Here is a 19,891-nt window from a genome sequence, read left to right as displayed (position 1 = left end):
TTTCTCACTTACAAATCTGAAGGAAAATGGCTCTCGAAATGTATAAAAAAAGTAATCGATAGAATAATCTCTAAGAAGATAGTTGCAGCTTTATGCGAATACTTTTTGGTTCCTCGTAAGACCTGACGGCTTAGCAAGTTGGGCACTGGACACAGGTTCCCATCCCTGCCCAGTCCACTAACATCATGGGGTTAGTGCACTCTTATTATAAAACTTTATCACACCAAACTGTCCAGGGAGAGTCATGTGAGGCCTTCAGTCGACCTTCAACCGGTTTGAGCCAGTCTAAACCAGGTTGGGCCAGGAAATGACTGACGTTGGCTACGGGCTCCCGGCCAGAGGCGAAGCAAGGTGCCATGTGTGAAAGAAAATGACCAGGGTAAGAGATTTACAGCACATGAAGTGGTTGTGAGTAGATTAACATCGCTGCAATGGCTTGAAGAAGGCCAGCCAGAGATATATTTCTTCAGTATCAGCCTCTCTCCATGGCTAGACAGAAAGAAAGAGGATTAAAATGTACCCTGTGAAGTTAAAGGAATGCCAAAAGGCCCTTACGAGAGAGAACTGTTTTTTTCCTTTTCTTCCTATAGCACTTTACAGGAAGTGGAACACCAGCCTCGCTCAATGCAAACACCTGATCCGTGAAAAGCATATAAACCAGTGGTTTAACACTTTTCATATCAAGGCCCTTTATTTATTCTGCATTTGAGCCACAGACCACCATGATGAGATTTAGCCTTGCAGAACCCAAACTAAAGAATGTCCATGCTGTATTGATGTTGGTACCATAGGAGAAACAGGCAAACATTGATCAAAATAACAATTCTTCTACATTCTCTAATAGTGTATAGACTTCTTGTAAATGTACTTAAGTAATGCAGATGTTTAACAATAATTTAACTCTTGTGTAAAATGGTTTGGTTTCATTTTACACTCAAGAGTTAAAGATTTATAAGGGTCCATTTGTACCAACTCTCCATCATTTAGCTGGGGACCACCTGGAACCCCCTCAAGGACCACTGGTGGTCCCCCGACCACTGGTTGAGATCCACTGGCAGACACAGTATACCAGATACAGAAACATGCATGCAAAAACACGACAAGTAAAGTCGTCTTCTCAAGAGCTTTAATCATACATAGAAATTAGGTTCAACAGTACCATTCGTTTAGAATGTTTTAGCAGTATGTATATTTAGTGTAAAGAGCATTACTTTTTTTTGTGATGAGGAATATCCATAGGGATGATGATAGAAGCTTTCAGAACTACACCAAGGAGATAAAGAGAGCGAAGAGCTGAGAAGAGACAGGAGTACATGACTAAGTTGCAACACCTCAGACTACATTTTAAACACCTCAAAAGGCGACATTTATCTGTGGTTTATGTACCAGTGTCCGTCCTCGATTATGTCATTGTATTTTTTTTTTTCTTTTTTTAATTTTTTAATGACTTTCCTACTGAAGAGCAGCATTGAAATTTGAATCATTTTTTGAAACAAAATATTGACATATAGTGTCACTAGCTCCGTTTGATCAATGCCCTATGATGGAGCAACTCCTATCCAAGTTGAGCGGCCTTGTATGGGTATCTCTTACTTGTGAAAGCCGTATGTAATCTGCGGGGCAATCGCTTTACATCGGTTCTGACACAACGGGTGGTTGGGGATGGTGCGAGCTGGAGTGGAACACATTACTGCAATGAAGTGTGGCATTGTAGGCATGGAAAGGATTGACCGCATTCGTCCGTCTGTCTGTCTGTCTTTCGATCCATTTATCCATCTATCCGTCCGTCGATCATTTGACCACTCAGGAAAAAAAATAAAAACATCACCACGAGACAGTTATTTGTGCTACCTCATAAGCGTCAGAACATTTCCAATTGGCAACAGTCCCAAGCAAAGAAATGTAATCGATGAAACGAGGAGAGAAAAAAATAAAAAATAAAATACATGTACAGGACAGGAAGTTGAACAGATAAATCCCAGAAGCGTCGGTCCATGCCTTTTATTAGAGTAGCTAGGCTAGCTTGGCTAGCTTCTCTCCTGGGGAGTGTGTGTGGGGAGAGGGTTCTGCCAGTTCTTTTTTGTTTTTACGGCTTCGCTCAGTAGGAGGCTAGCCGTCTATAAGGGATGTGTGTGTGTGGGTGTGTGTGTGTGTGTGTGTTTTTCCGGAACTAATCTCACAAAGCGCTGGACTGATCACCGCGAAATTCCAGTAGGCTTAATTATTTCCTTTTCCTTTCACCAAAACCGTCAAAGCTTCAGGTTATGCTGTGTATGTGTGTATTTGTGTGTTTGTGTTGTTGAGTTGAGTTGGTAGAGCAGTAAGAGACTTCAACTTCCCAGGGCCGGTAATGATGGAAGCTGCTGTTGTTGTTGCAGTAGCGGTGGAGGCATTACGGTGGCGCACAGAGCGGGCGCTCACACGCGATGAGCAGAGAGACCGCGTGCGGGCTTAAGGCTGGGAGGAGGAGCTGGAGGGGTGCTGCTGCTGCATGGCTACCACCGATGAGGCTGCCACGTGCTGGGACATAGCCGCCGGGGAAGACATGGACTGGACCATGGGCTGGGCTGGCGGCGGCAGCTGTGGCTGCTGAAGATGCTGGGCCCCCGAGTGCGTGTTGGGGGAAGGCGGGGGCGTCGGACGTTTGAATTTGTCGGGACTGGCGCTTCTTCGCGGGGACGGCCTCTGTTGGCGGCGAGTAACAAAGAGAGGGAGGGTAGAGAGAAAAAAATAATTGAAAGGAGATATTTACAAGAGTGTCAGTGGTCCATTTTGCATAATTTATGCTTGTTTTGCAAACAATGTTGCAAGCTTCATGCATCCTTTGGTCTTGGTAAACAGGTTCTGTCTAAATTGTGCGTATCGCTTTCTCTTCTGGCCTTAAGCTCTAGTTCAAAGGTTATAAGTTGTGCTGGGTCACTGCTTCTAGTTTGGTATATGGCGACAGTCATTTGCCTTCCAATTTAATTTGACACAGTTCACAGCTCATATAACCAATGTCTTAAAAAAAGACTGCTGTGGTAAACAAATGTGTTTTGTAAAAATGTGAACTAATCAATATTACCATTTGTCTTTTATTTTCTTAAATGGAGTCTCAATTGTAAATAAGTCATTCACTTAGACTAGACAATAGGCCAAAAATCCCATTCACCTTCAATGTACAAAAGTGGGTCTAAAAAGTGGGCACCCTGGGTCAATTTTACAGTCTTACAGTATGGGAGGGAGGTCAAACATTTAGAAAACCTCAATTCACAACCACACTTTTCTGAATAAAAAATTAATCACGTGAGGGGAGCTCTTATCGCCCTACATCACATTCCGAGCTCAGCCAATAAAATCATCACTATGTTATCGTCATACATCACATTCCGAGCTCAGCCAATAAAATCATCACTATGGGGCACACGCACGCACACGCACGCACGCACGCACGCACGCACGCACGCACACACACACACACACACACACACACACACACACACACACACACACACACACACACACACACACACACACACACACACACACACACACACACACACACACACACACACACACACACACACACACACACACACACACACACACACACACACACACAGCTGGGCTTAGGATGGCCTAGTATACAGTACATACACATAGGAAAACAAAATGCCATAATTAACAGATAAAATAACTCTGTTGGTCTATGATGGACCCACTAGTCTCTCTATATAACACGTTTCCCAACGTTTCCCACGTTTCATCCAAACAGGGACCTGTTTAGTTCTACAGTGTACCACAGATACGGTCTGATTGGGGACCTACTCCTTTCAATATACAAATATAAAAGTTGAAAGAACACAAGATCCTGTTTATCAGGGCAGGAATGATTCCGGTCTCGGTGAAGACTTGATGGCATTTTCATCAATAAAGCCTGTTCTTCACTTTTAACTTTCTGAATGGCCGAATCATGTTTTGTATCCTGCTGGATATATCTGATTAACTTTGCAATTTACAGCCCTAAATTTGACTTTCTAACCTGTGGAAATGAATGACAAATGCCAGAGAATCACAGTATTCACACAATCCCACAATTCATATCATGTCTCGACACCACTGTCCATAGACTAGAAGTAGGGAGGCTGGGGAGGTAGAGCTGCATTTCCTCAGAGGAAAAGTATGGGAAAAAACTGGAGGGGAAGAAGGATGGGGGTAAAAAAAGAGCGTGTGATCCCCCAGATTGAGCTGTGACCTATGTTAATCCCCGGGTGTTCTGAACGGTGACAGAGGGAACAAGCTGTCCTAAACGTCCTGGACTATACCACATCAAAGTGGGATCTTATGAAATGCCTTGAAGGCAAATTTGATCCTCTGGCTAAGGTCATGTTATATAATATTTGAGGGTATAGTTTTTAAGTCATTACGGCACCCTGTTCCCCTTGAGGCTAGCCAACTAGAAGAGTAACTGTCCATCTGTGTGTGTGTGTGTGTGTGTGTGTGTGTGTGTGTCTCTCTCTCTCTCTCTCTGTCTGGAGCAAACAGTAGGACTGATGAGTACCAAAGTTATTCTGCGTGCCCAGAATAAGTACCTACTAATGTTTTGGATGTCAAAGGGACTTTCATCCTGAGATGTCTTGAACTTAACATTATTTAACTCACAATTTGTGATGTTATAGACAAGTCAAGACAACCTACATCACTGGCCAGTGGCCACAGTCTGAGATCCACATGCAGCCACATACCATGTGGATCCTGACATCCACATAATGCAATGCACAGTATAGAGCGTCGCAGTCCCGCCCCCTTTAATGACGACGCCAGGCCCAGGAAATGAATGCCAATGCATTTTTCCCATAGACATTTCAAAACGTATTTATTTAAAGACCTTTTAAGCGTCGTACAAAGCCAACACACACAATATTTTGGACCAAACAAATAATTACAAAGAAGAAAAACAACAAAAAAAAGTGTTGTAACCTGCCGTTTTTTTTCTACTTTCTAATTCTTTGTTTGTTGTCATGATTTGTCACGACAAGAGTTGGCTTTGTCCGCGGCCTAAACGTCTTTAAATAAATACTTTCTGAAAAGTCTATGAGGAAAATGAACGGGATTTCTTTTCCGGGTCTCTCGAGGGGGCGGGACTGCGATGCTCTATTTAGAAGGAGTTGCTCTGAAAGTTTAATGACAATAACAATATTGGAAATATTGATAGTGAAAAATGTACATGCAGTAGAAATACTGCATTTTGTTGGGCTGACATGCTACTTAACAGTTTAGTGACTATACCCACAGCAGTGGTGCTTTGGACAGAGAACTGGAAACGGCATGGCAGACAGAGAATTAGCCCCATATGTGCCCTCTCCCTACGCTCATTCTGTTCTATTCTGTGTGAGGTCACACACTGGGCCCCTCCCACCGCGTTTCAGAAACGGCGCAAGTTTCCGCAAACATCGTTTCTTATCCTTACCAGACCATTAATCCAAAACGTGTAGGGCCGATGCAGGTTTACACTAATTCAAACTTAGGATCGGCCCAGAAAATCCAACTCGCCATTTGAACTGAGCCTTTACGTCCCGTCTTTTGTCAGTCGCTTCCATGTTTATCAAGGAAGTGTGCGTGTGCGCGTGCATGTCGAGTGAACTGAAGTCGGTTGGAGATTTTCGACCAGGGGAGGCGCCGGGGAGGCGCTAAAGCTTTTAAACTTCCTTGATAAACATGGAAGCGACTGACAAAAGACGGGACGTAAGGGCTCAGTTCAAATGGCGAGTTGGATTTTCTGGGCCGATCCTAAGTTTGAATTAGTGTAAACCTGCATCGGCCCTACACGTTTTGGATTAATGGTCTGGTAAGGATAAGAAACGATGTTTGCGGAAACTTGCACCGTTTCTGAAACGCGGTGGGAGGGGCCCAGTGTGTGACCTCATCTCGGAGCTACAGAATGAGCGTAGGGAGAGGGCACATATGGGGCTAACAGAGAATAGGCTATGGATGGTCTCAACAGACTGGTCATTCAAGGTATTCTCCACATTACAAAATGTAACACATGTGTTGTGTTGTGGAGGGATATATATATAGAATATATCTATATATCCTATATTATATATATATATATATATATATATATATATATATATATATATATATATATATATATTAGGACTGATAAATCATACTGGTTTTCAAAAAGAGGCTAGATTATATGAAGGAGCAAGGGATTTCTAATGGTAGATTCTAGTAGGTGTCAGAGATTTGATCTAGACATGATGGGACCCAGTGACCAGAATACACAAACACCGACAGACTGGGAAAGATTCTCAGGCCAAGTGAGACGTGGACATTTTCTATTGCTTAATGAAAGGTGACCAGACACTTGCCAAGTTGAGTCAGAGAGGGGCTATTCTTCTACCTGTTATGTGTATAAGCCTTACTTAACCCAGAAAGTCAAACTCTCATATTGCTCATTTGCTATTGGCTGGAAGGGCAGCGAGGTCTAGGTCTCACCCTACTATATAAAACTTGAAATGAATGGAACCATAATTAAAATAAACAACACATATCATAATTGAAATAAGGCTTAAAAATGGCAGTGTTTTAAATTAGTAAAAGATACATATATTATATACACTGTATACGGTACACACACACACACACACACACACACACACACACACACACACACACACACACACACACACACACACACACACACACACACACACACACACACACACACACACACACACACACACACACACACACACACACACACACAATTCATGGAGATTTATTGTCGCATTCCGAATTCAATAATTTGATGTCTGGGTCTCCTACTGACCGATCAAATTATTGGCTTAGAGATTCACAAGGACAGAAATAATCATGTTCCTGCAACAGTGACATTTGTACTAGCCTTTGTGGTGCCCTCTATGTCTATGGGTCCAAGTGAATTTGCTTTGGCACTGCGTTTGACTCTAAACAACGCAGCCTCTAACTTTAAATGGGTGATTCAATTCTGGGGTCTATCAGATGATGGATTCAAAACAAGCACCTTACTCAAAGCTGGAGGAGTAGCAAAAAGTGCGTTCTGAAGAAAATATGGCCTTTATGGGGTTTTTGCATGATCCAAAGCTTCCACGGAAATGGTTTTGAGTGCATGACCACCAGGCTACGGTTCAAATGTAAAGCAGCCTGAATAGTGCCACCATGAGGTCGATGTATTGTTTTCCTTGGCTGTTCTCCTTGTACATTCTGCCATTGGGTGAACTCATTACCAATCACGGAGTCAATTTTCATTTCCATGCTGATGATACCCAACTATATCTTTCTGTGGCCCCAGATGATCCCTGTGCTTTAGACCCGCTGTTGACCTGTCTGTCTAGCATAAAATGTTGGATGAGTGAGAACAGAAGTAAGACAGAAGTAAGACAGAGATAAGACAGAAGTTCTCATAATCGGTTCTAGCGAGCAAAAATAATCAATAACTAGAACTGCACTCTGTCGAGTGCATACTTGCTTGTTGCACACTAGTAGGCCATAAATGGCCAACTAGTGCGCAAGCAGAGCGCGCAAGTCCTTTCGACCGCTGTAAACTGTCAAATCTCAGTATCTCTGTGAAGGAACGTTTGAAATGATTAATGTTTAGATGTAACTATTTGCTACCTACTTTATACATATAAACATCTAGTATTATTAAGTATGATTCAAGTTTCTATCTATATAAGAAATACTGTTTTATCGTTGTAGATATATTCTGGATCCCTTTTTAGTTTTTCAGAGACAAATAAATAATTTATGTGTTGAAAAAAAGGTATATAAACGGAATTAAAATATGTTATACAGTATAATTGCGAACGCAGTGAGCCACTTAGTATGACAGCAAGGGCTGAATGTCTGTGTGTCACGCTGTTACACCACCCGCCCGCCACCAGAGGGCGCAGCTAGACAGCAAGGGCTGACGCAGCTAGACAGCAAGGGCTGAATGTCTGTGTGTCCCGCTGTTACACCACCCGCCGCTGCTTAACAACGACACTGTCTGTAACTTGCTCGCTGTTACACCACCCGCCGCTGCTTAACAACGACACTGTCTGTAACTTGCTGTACTAGGCCCAACATAAAAATAATACTGTCACAACGACACTGTCTGTAACTAGGCTATGTGTACTAGTGTGTGCATATGGGCTAACGTTAGCTAAGCAGTCACAGTCCTGTTTACTGCTGCTCAACAACGACACACCAGAGGGCGCAGCTAGACAGCAAGGGCTGAATGTCTGTGTGTCCCGCTGTTACACCACCCGCCGCTGCTTAACAACGACACTGAATGTCTGTGTGTCCCGCTGTTACACCACCCGCCGCTGCTTAACAACGACACTGTCTGTAACTTGCTCGCTGTTACACCACCCGCCGCTGCTTAACAACGACACTGTCTGTAACTTGCTGTACTAGGCCCAACATAAAAATAATACTGTCACAACGACACTGTCTGTAACTAGGCTATGTGTACTAGTGTGTGCATATGGGCTAACGTTAGCTAAGCAGTCACAGTCCTGTTTACTGCTGCTCAACAACGACACACCAGAGGGCGCAGCTAGACAGCAAGGGCTGAATGTCTGTGTGTCCCGCTGTTACACCACCCGTGGCTGCTTAACAACGACACTGTCTGTAACTAGGCTATGTGTACTAGTGTGTGTATGGACTAACGTTAGCTAAGTAGTCACAGTCCTAACGGAACAGTCTGTTACTGCTTTAAAACAACAATAAATAAATATATATATATATATATATATATATATATTATGGGGTTAGCGGTGCTGAGCCTTCTCGTGGCGGCCCTGTTTTCACTAATTTCACAGTACCACACACTTCTCACTAATTCGTAATTTATTCTAATTGTTATTGCAATTTACGATCTGCGTTCGCTTCCCGCGTTCTCGCGTCTTACTTGTAGTATATAGTAATAGTAATAATAGTAGTATGATAATAGTATCATTAAGAGCTAGTCATATACACATACACACCACGTACTCTGGTCCCAGCAGATCAGGCACAATTTGCTATTTTATTTTTTACTGATTATGTATATAGTATATGTATGACTAGCTCTAAATGATGACGTAAGAAATATATATAGTATATATATAGTATATAGGCATATACTATATACGTATACATATATACTCTATACTCTATACTGTATAAAGTGTGTAGTTGTAAATTGATTAGCGGTATACTGTGGTTACTTTGCGCCAAAAACCGTGACAGCTGTTCCGCCATTTGATGTTTATGCAAGAAAACAGCAAATCTGTGCCTGGTTTGCTGGAGCAAATGACCACAAATGACCATATTTCTTACGTCATCATTAAGAGCTAGTCATACACATACACACCACGTACTCTGGTCCCAGCAGATCAGGCACAATTTGCTATTTTATTTTTACTGATTATGTATATAGTATACGTATGACTAGCTCTAAATGATGACGTAAGAAATATATATAGTATATATATAGTATATAGGCATATACTATATACGTATACATATATACTCTATACTCTATACTGTATAAAGTGTGTAGTTGTAAGTTGATTAGCGGTATACTGTGGTTACTTTGCGCCAAAAACCGTGACAGCTGTTCCGCCATTTGATGCTTACGCAGAAAAACATCAAATCTGTGCCTGTGTTGCTGGACCAAATGACCACAAATGACCATATTTCTTACGTCATCATTAAGAGCTAGTCATACACATACACACCACGTACTCTGGTCCCAGCAGATCAGGCACAATTTGCTATTTTATTTTTTACTGATTATGTATATAGTATACGTATGACTAGCTCTAAATGATGACGTAAGAAATATATATAGTATATAGGCATATACTATATACGTATACATATATACTCTATACTGTATAAAGTGTGTAGTTGTAAGTTGATTAGCGGTATACTGTGGTTACTTTGCGCCAAAAACCATGACAGCTGTTCCGCCATTTGATGCTTACGCAGAAAAACATCAAATCTGTGCCTGTGTTGCTGGACCAAATGACCACAAATGACCATATTTCTTACGTCATCATTAAGAGCTAGTCATACACATACACACCACGTACTCTGGTCCCAGCAGATCAGGCACAATTTGCTATTTTATTTTTTACTGATTATGTATATAGTATACGTATGACTAGCTCTAAATGATGACGTAAGAGATATGGTCATTTGTGGTCATTTGGTCCAGCAACACAGGCACAGATTTGATGTTTTTCTGCGTAAGCATCGAATGGCGGAACAGCTGTCACGACGAAGGAGACCAGGCGAAAACATTACTTGCGCGCTCTGCTTGCGCAAGTAATTAGCAGACTTGGCAACCTGACTGTAGAAAGTAACAGTACAGTAAAGAACCTGGGGGTTATTATTGATTCTAAATTGAATTTTAATTCACACATTAATCATGTTACCAAGATTGCCTTTTTTTCACCTTAGAAATATTGCACGAATCAGAGCCTATTTGTCCTTGGACGATGCAAAAACGCTAATCCACGCCTTTGTTTTTTCTCGGCTTGACTACTGCAATGCACTCTTTTCAGGACTGCCTAAAGGCCTATTCATAGTCTGGATTTTCGGTGATGAGATGACCACCGCTCCGGTGGTGAGCTGACCACCGGAGCTGAAATAACATTGAGCGGTGGTGAGTAAAAACAGAGAGAAGGGCTGGAGCGGTGGCGGTGGTTTGCTCTTCACCGCGGCTCGTGACGTCATGTTGTAGTTCGGTGGTCACCCCACCACCGTAAATCCAGACTATGTATGAGCCTTTAGAAAACGACTGACAGATTACAACTTGTCCAAAATGCAGCAGCTAGAGTTTAAACTAGAACTAAGATGAGAGAACATATTACTCCAGTTTTGGCATCACTGCACTGGCTTCCGGTTGTTTTTAGGATTGATTTTAAAATTCTGTTACTTGTCTATAAAGCTCTCAATGGTCTCGCACCTCCGTACCTCCGTGACTGCCTACCTAGATATGTCTCAGGTCCTCCAATGCTGGCCTACTTGAAGTGCCTAAAAGAATGTGCACAAAAGAATATGGTGAGGCAGCTTTTTGCTTCTATGGCCCAACAGCCTGGAATAAACTTCCATTCGAGCTCAGACACGCACCCTCTGTAGACATTTTTAAATCTCAACTCAAGACTCACCTCTTCACCCTTGCTTTTAGTTGAGTTTTACTATGCACGTTCCTACCCTGCCCTGACTGATTTGCTGCATGTGGTGTTTTTATTTGTTTTTATTTATTTTATGTTCTTATACTCAATTTTGTTCTCTGCCATTGTTCTATCATTTTAACGACCCTTTGCCAGGGTCCTTTTTATTGATTTTACCTCTGCTTTCAACAGCATGCAGATACCCTTCTGCAGACTCATTGACATAGGGGTAAATGGAGGTATTGTCCATCTTGTCAGAGACTTCCTCTCTGACCGTCCTCAACAGGTCCGTGTTAATGATACTCTGTCCGACATCACTGTGCTTAACACCGGTGCTCCACAGGGGACTATCTTATCCCCCTTACTTTTCTCCTTATATACAAATGAATTCCAGTTAGACCAGGATATGTTTCATTTGTTCAAATATGCGGATGATATGGCCCTGGTTGCCTTACTGAAGAAGGGGGACACAGTGGGGGAGGAAGCATACAGAGCACATGTGTTATCTCTTCAGAACTGGTGCGATAAAAGCTCCTTAGGGATCAATGTGACAAAAACAAAATAACTTGTCATTCATGAAAAGGAACCTGTGCAGTCCATTACAATTGGTGGACAAATAGTGGAGGTAGTAGACACTTTTAAATACTTAGGCACATATATTGACAGCAAACTCAATTTCAGTGAAAATACTGACCAGATTTTTAAAACTTGTAACCAACGCCTCCACCTACTACGCAAGCTCAACTCCTTTAGAGTGAGCAAGCATATCATGGAAACAGTTTATAAAAACCTGATAGAGGGAATCTTGACTTTTAACATGGCAATGTGGTTTGGCAATCTAAATGTCAAAGGAAGAAGCAAGCTGCAGCGAATAGTAAATCTAGCCTCAAAAATAATTGGGAAGAGACAGCAACAATTAGGCTGTATCTACAAGGAGGTACTTCGTAAAAAAGCTATCAAGATAGCAAACGACCCCTCTCATCCACTCTGCAGCGAGTTCCAACTACTTCCCTCTGGTAGATGGTACAAAGTACCAAGAGCTAACCGTAACATTTTTTAAAATTCTTTCATACCAAATGCCATTAAGGCACTAAATGATACCATGTCTCGCTAGATTAGTTTTTTTTTTTTTTTTTCCCAATGTATCTGCCACTGTTGTCCTGCACTTTTTGCCATGAGAAAATAATTGTGTTAAGTGTTGTTGCTGTTGTTGTAACCGTTTGTTTTTTACTGTTTGAGACCGAAGACGAATTTCCACACGTGGACAATATATGAAACTAACTAACTAACTAACTACTTGTGTTTTATTGCATTTTATTTTTGTGTCCGGCCCTGTGAAGCACTTTGAGCTGCATTTATGTATGAAAGGTGCTATACAAATAAAGTTTATTATTATATTACTGGCAGTGTGCACAAATGGACGTCAATCACTGACAAGGTGTTTCCGAGATTAGCTGTGCAAACACATGCATGCATGCACGCGCTGAAACATAATCTGATACCCAGACTGATTTGGAATTACAATTTGAGCCATAATCTTTTCCAGCATTTCTTCTTTGTTTCAATAGTGTCAGTATGAGGGAGACAGGAGAATGACACACATCCACATCAGGGAGTTGAAACCGGGGACAGGATGAAGAGAAAAGAATGCTGTCTTCATCGTGTCCCCGGTTCAACTCCCTGACGTGGATGTGTGTCATTCTCTTGGCCCATGTAGTATGCACCCCCACCCTCCCACCACCATAATCATTTAACTTGTCTTTTATTCCAATGGCTCAGTGCCAAGAACGTCTTTTGACATATTTTTGATTAGACTTTTCCCACTAGACGACGCCATTGGCTAGCATATGGTTCACTGTGCAAGTCTCGATGGGGCTTGGACCTGGGAAACCACCTGGTAGCAAAGATCTCCTCCCACCAAGCTCCCACTCTGATGCGTTATTATGGATACTAACCACCCCCAGCTCCAGGCAAATATTCCAGTGCAAATAATACAACCAAAACAAGCCAGAAGAGAAACAATGAAGCCTATATAAAAGACTGGCGTCTTTTTCCCCGCCGTTAAATGGATCAATGTACAGACGCGGTCAATAGAGCACCGAAGTCTGACGTCACTTTCAGTAGAGGGCGTCAGTCCCCAGGTTCATGTATTTGTTTCGTTGCATTGAAATCCCCATTGAGGCGATTTGAGATCGCCTCATATAACAACTGTGTTTGAAAAATAAACATGTCACCCCGGCCGCTTCACTCATATGGATATGAAGAATCAACTGACTGAGAGAAAACGCTAATGTTACTGCTGCTGAATTAGTTAGATTTTCGCTAGAAGCAGACTGTATCATATATGAGTGACTGACTGTTGCAAACGATACAGAGACACCTTCCCGACAATAACGCCGAGACAGCTTGTTTATTTTTGGACCACAACGCTTATAGTAGACGATATTAAGATCACCCCATGTTATTCTCCATAGAGAAATTACTTCCGCGAACCAGGGGAATCGTCGGGATGAGCGAGTTACGTCAGGACTTCGGTGCTCTATACAGGACATTCCTTACTTTCTTTTTCTTATAATTTTTATCCCACGATTTTGAAACCCATTTTTTTCACCCAGTGTCCATTATTTAATGTAATCCTGGGTGCTACACTTCCTCTGACAACCTGGGGGTCCTTTTATGCATGAGGAGTCCAAGCTGCTTCTTTTCACCTGACAGGGGGGAGTGTCCCTGTCCGGACGTAGCGCGTGGAAGGAACATGTTATTCCAACCAGTTCCTTTCCCCTCCATCAGGCGCCTCGGCTGGCCAGGGGGAGGTAGTTTAGATACCAGCATTACTGCATGTTTTTTATAGGGGACACGGGGAGAACATGCAAACTCCACATAGAAAGGCCATTTCGGGGCACGGTGGCACTTGGTAGTGCTGTCTCCTCACAGCTAGAAGATCCTGGGTTCGATTCCCGCTCGGGGCGCTGTGGGTGCTGGCGGCGTGTTTCCTCCTCTGCGTCATTAATGCCCATACCCGAGGCGGGGTTGGCGAAAGGGCCTTTCTGTGTGGAGTTTGCATGTTCTCCCCGTGTCCCCTAGGGTAGGTACCCTCACAAAAAACATGCAGTAATCCTGGTCTCAAACTGCCTCCCCCTGGCCAGCCGGGGCGCCTGATGGAGGGGAAAGGAACTGGTTGGAATAACGTGTTCCTTCCACGCGCTACGTCCAACCAGGGAAACTCCCCCCTGGCAGGTGTAAAGGAGAAACTTGGACACTCAGGCATGAAGGAAGCATGAGTTCAAGTCTGTTTCTCTCCCCATGTCCCCCATATATGGGGACTAGGTTGGCAGAGGGTGTGTAGAGCACAGGATCACATTAGATAATTAACACAGGGGTGAAAATGGGTTACAAAATCGTGGGATAAAAATTATATATAAAAAAAAGGCCATTTCACCAACCCCGCCTTGGTATGGACACTGATGACGTGGAGGAGGGAACACACCCCCAGTGCCCACAGCGTCCCCAGCGGGAATCAAACTGAGGACCTTCTAGCTGTGAGGCGAAAGCACTGTTCCACCGTCCGGGGACATCCCTTACAGATATCAAAACATACGGGCAGGGTTTTCTTGCGTCATCAGGGCTTCTGAGCAGCGGGGCGGGGTTTTCCTGGAGCTACGGTGGATCCATAATAACTTCCATGATCCTACTTCCTCACATTTCTCTTTGTTGTATCGTTCCAATTTGGCATGACAACAACTACTGAATGCATGTATGGATTTTCAAAAGGATTTTTTCCCCACAAAAGCACAACAGACGGCTCTCTCGTTACCAACGATCTGGTGTGCGTTCTTAGTGAAGAAGAATATTCTAAACGTGAGTAACAACACATGGAAGGCAATGGTGGGAAAATGAGAACAGGGGGCAAAATAAATGCCATTGCCATGACAGACAACACCAGCCACATGGATGGTTACATAAGAACATAATAAGAAAGGATGATATTGAAAGTTTATGGACAATCCATAATCCCACTACAAAGAAAGGCGTGATATAATAGTGGAGATAAAGTGGAGATAAACACTTGCACTCTCTCTGGTTTTAATGGGGGTAAGATGAGTCAGCTATCACCTCCATCTCTCAATGGATCAATACACACTGCATCTAGAGCAAAAGGACATTACTGAGGCTTTGGCACCAGTACACCACCACACCAATCTGATAAATGCTCCAAAGTGTGCTATTCTACGATGTAAACCAAAACAATGCATCTGCACAGAGACCGACCCCGTTTTCCCTTTCGCATGGATTTCTCTGCAGGATGGTAGAAAAAGGTGGGCGGGGCCCTGCAGGAGGACAATGCACGGTGAAAGAATTGTGATCCGAGATGTCACCCTACGATGCATTAGGATCCAGGTTTCCCCACTGAATAAGAGGCAGCAGAACAGAACAAATACCCCCCTCCTTTTGCCAAGAATGCTACCAAAATGCTAGGAACAAAAATGAGAAAGAAAATGTGAATCTATTGAAAAAAACAACAACAATAAACACCTGTGGCGTTAGTGGTTAGCACCTGGTAGAGCCAGCAGCACTGAACTTTCTCAAACACTACTGTAGATCTCACTTGGCGAGATCTGGTAAGCAAACATTATTCCTCCTGGTTTTTGTACAGAACAGAACGGGGTGGGGGGACTTCCAGAGTAAAAGCTGCATATCTGCACGGCACCCCGAGCTGCTATTTTGAAAGAAATCCCGGCGATGATTGCGTTAACATGGCTTACTGTACCAAAACAATTATTCATACAATGTTGTTCATTGTAGACATTGTATAGAGCCACAATATGGTCCCTATTCTACAACCTTTGGTTGTAGAACTGGCTCCATTCTAAATTCTTGGAACCTTGGTGCTCTCGTGGAACTGCCGGACATTTTTTGGTTCCAGTTACAAACCAGTTCCAGATCAGTTCTGAACCAATATTTGTAGTGGAAACTGGTTCTGAACTGGTTCAAGCGGTTCAACCCCGGTGGATAAGGGGCCTATGGGAGCTTAACCCATTTTGACCTGAGTCAGTCTTCTTCGATTTTTCAAAAATAGCAGACCTAGAAGCTCGTAGGGCGCCACTCGGTGGCGCGCTTGTAGATCTGCTATTTTTCAATAGCTAAAGCATAACATAATGCGAACACCAAAAGGGGTTCCCGCCCAAAATGGGTTTTAACAGGAACATGGTTAGACAGTACAACTGTGCGATTGAAGGGACCCTGTATATTCACTGCTTGCAAACTGGACAGAGTACTCACTGCTACGGGGTGGGTTCCGTGGACGTGCAGAGCGGGTGTATTGTAGTGGGAGATGCCGGCTCGGGACAAAGTAGCCGGGGGGGTGAAGCCAACCGTGTGGGTGCCGTACGACAAACCTGGAATGAGAGACAGAGTTGGTGTCCGACAATACGTTACATTACGTGCCATAATACAGGCAATTACAGTGCCAAATCTGCCAATGTCTTTACAGTGCTCTTGGACCAATGGGAATGTAACAAATGAAAGTGCCTAAAGTGAAAACAATGAGCGAGGATGGATGATGTTGACTTTGGTTCAGCAGCTTATACAAGTAAGACGCGCAAACGCGGGAAGCGAACGCAGCTCGTGAATGGCAATAACAACAATTAGAATAAATTACATACTTTTTTAAAGGTTTTCTTTTTAAAGTTCTCTTTTTTGTGTTTTTTTAAGATTTTATTTTTAAGTGTTTTTAAAGTTTTTACATTGAATGCTAAGCTTTGAAATTTTCTCATGATTGCTGGTGCTAAGCGATTAACATTGGACTTTTGAACTTTTTAGGGGCCCACAGCGAGGGGCCTCTTATAGCGAGAATCACATCGCATAAATCAAAAGAAAGCCAAACATGTCCACTTCAATTTCAAAAACTTCAAATTATGATTCTACCATCTTCCATTCTGGAGATATTGACCTTTTTCTAACACCTGCTTTTGAAGGCACGCTGCTCGCTTGAAAAAACAGCAGAGATATGGAAGGTTGAAGTTGACAGACATTTCAGTTCAGTTTTTTCAGACCGACAGACCGATATAAATATGAGCACAAATACTATCCTATACATACCATACACCGAATGAAAGCCCTGAATGTCTACTTTTAGGAGGAAAACAGTACACATTGTACACATATACAGTTTGACAGTAATTGGTCATTGAATTCAGCTTGTGCCCACCAGAGATAACTAAGACTAAGACATGGACCTGAACTGCTCAATATTCACAAAATAAGGCCTATAGCGACATATACATACTATATACCGTATGAAACATAAGACTCTCTGCTTTCATAAGAAAAATACTTCTACTGTAATAATAATAAAAATCACACCCCTGTGAAGTGAGCAGTGCAATGTTGCACTGCTCACTTCACAACATTGCACTGCTCACTTCACATGGGTGTGATTTTTATTATTATTACAGTATTAGTTTTTTTCTTATGAAAGCAGAGAGACTTCTGTTTCATACGGTATATAGTATGTACATGTCGCTATAGGCCTTATTTTGTGAATAATAGTTCTATAGGTCCATGCTTTCTCTAAAGTTCTCTCTGAAAAAGAGAATTTTATACCTGAACTGCATTCAATAGCCTACTGACAAACTGTATATGGGATCAATGTGTATTTTATTTGTTTTCCTCCTAAAATTAGACATTTAGGGCTTTCATTCAGTGTGTAGTATGTATATGATAATAATTTATTTATGTTTATATCTGCCTGTCAATCTCTGTGACTTTAAACCTTTATAACTCGCTATGATAACTTCATGAGGATGATGATTATGTGCACATATGTGATCATTGTCTCAGTAAACAAAATCAACTTGATCAGTGTAGGCTACCTTCCACAGATCGTTTCGTTTCAGAACGATAGCATAACGGTGACTTGAGAGGTTGACATGTCTGGACATGTCTGGACATGAACCACAGGAGCGATAAGTGAGAGACAATAATCCCGGCTGGCTGTGATTTCGACAAAATGACAGACAACTCGATGGCTTCCGCAGTTTAGGATGAGCTATGTGTATTCGTTATCCATTACAAACGGGTCGATTACGTCCCAGACGCCTTCATTGCGGTCTTATCACTGCAATTGGCTGGCGAAGGCGCTATGGCTAATGGCGATTATGGTGATCCACTGCCGAGAATCTTTTTTCCGAGAATGAGAGAGATGCAAACTGCAAAGCGATCGCAACTCGCAGTGGGGGGGGGGGGGTTCCACGGCTGTGATATCTGCTAGTATACTGCTTCTTTGTCCAAACATGGCTGGTGAAGATGGGAGGCATACTATCATCCGAAGGAGAAATGCTCCGAGGTGCGCTGCGGGTCGGGAGAGGGTTGCGGTTAGGTTTAGGTGTCTGCCCCGGGGGAGGTTAGGGTTAGGGTGATGGAGGAGGTAGGTTGTCGTTCGGACCAATGCTCCGTCGGATGAAAGTACTGCACTCGGTGAAGACGCGACGGCGAAAAAAAGACAGTTGATCATATCTATACTGCTTCTCCTATGGCGGTCCTTCGAGAATACGTCATTCGTTTCGCGTATACCTGTCCGTGTGCGTGAAATGGCGATCGACCGTTGCAGATTATTCTTGGTTTATATACGGGTTTATATTTCCGAGAATGATTGGACGAGGCGGCGGACCGGCGAGTTGCCGTTGGAATGGAGGCACACACAGCCAGTGGATCTGTGTGGATGATGAGTGAGTGGGGGGGGGGAATGAAACTGTAATGCGATGATCGGAGAGAGGAAGAGCCCCTCCCTCCATTGCTGCCTCGGGAGAAACCATGTAGAAACAGGAGGGGAGGGGGAATCGAGTGTATTCACACACACTAGAGTATGGGTAACTCCATTTTAGATCCCCTGACATCTGCGTTGGTCTATGCCGTTGCCGTGCAGGCCGCCTCCAGACTCCAGTACGTTGTAATGGAGGCATTGGAGGGAGCTTGCCCGCCATAGACCAGACCTCTTTTCAGGAGGGGGGGGGGCTTTTAACTCCCGGATCACATACCGGACCTTCCTAGAGACGATCGGTGTTACTTTCTTTGTTGTCCGGGCGCGTATAAATATGAAGCACATTAATCATAAAAAAAACGTATAAAACGTATAGATACGCTTTCAGCATACGGCGTTCGAGATTAATAAAGCGTATGGATACGGTTCCAGCATTCTAAGTTTTTTCTTTTTAAGTTAAGTTTTTTTTTAAGTTAAGTTTTTTTAAGTTAAGTTGTGTGTGTGTGTGTGTGTGTGTGTGTGTGTGTGTGTGTGAGTGCGTGCATGCGTGCGTGTGTGTGTGTGTTTTGTGTGATACAGCTGCGCCCTCTGGTGGTGGGCGGGTGGTGTCACAGCGGGACAGACAGACACACAGACAGACAGACATGATCTGCAGGGTCTCATAGTTAGTGCTCAGTGCGTTCGCAAAAATTGTATGATTCCATGAACACATTTGATTTTACAACTTATATGATTAAGATATTGTATCTATGGCACAGAATTCTCCATGTTCCAGGGTTTCTCACTCAATATCCATAAAACTGAATAGCAATGACGTCAAACCACCTGAGGAGAATTTGTTTTGCACAATTAGGCAAGTAGGCAACTGCAGGGGATAACACACACTCACTACATACCCAGAGGCACCACTTGCCTACTCTTTCATGACAATGTATGCAATGGCACACATAAATTCCAT

General features: G+C 43.0%; 1 protein-coding gene across 1 annotated transcript in view; it reads right to left on the bottom strand.

The window, feature by feature from the left end:
• Window positions 1–1,112: 1,112 nt before the first annotated feature.
• The window catches only part of LOC310865435 (coiled-coil domain-containing protein 6-like), a 49,454-nt gene continuing 30,675 nt past the window's right edge, over window positions 1,113–19,891 (bottom strand). The window contains exons 8-9 of the mRNA XM_083774548.1: window positions 16,455–16,570; window positions 1,113–2,685 (exon numbers count right to left, since the gene is read on the bottom strand). Coding sequence (XP_083630674.1) covers window positions 2,452–2,685; window positions 16,455–16,570 — 350 coding nt within the window. The 3' untranslated portion in view covers window positions 1,113–2,451. The remainder of the gene's footprint in view (window positions 2,686–16,454; window positions 16,571–19,891) is intronic.

The sequence above is a fragment of the Protomyctophum parallelum genome (genome assembly GCF_964188405.1).
Source record: "Protomyctophum parallelum genome assembly, chromosome: 10".
NCBI lineage: Eukaryota > Metazoa > Chordata > Actinopteri > Myctophiformes > Myctophidae > Protomyctophum > Protomyctophum parallelum.
This window is presented reverse-complemented; position numbering and strand designations above follow the sequence as displayed.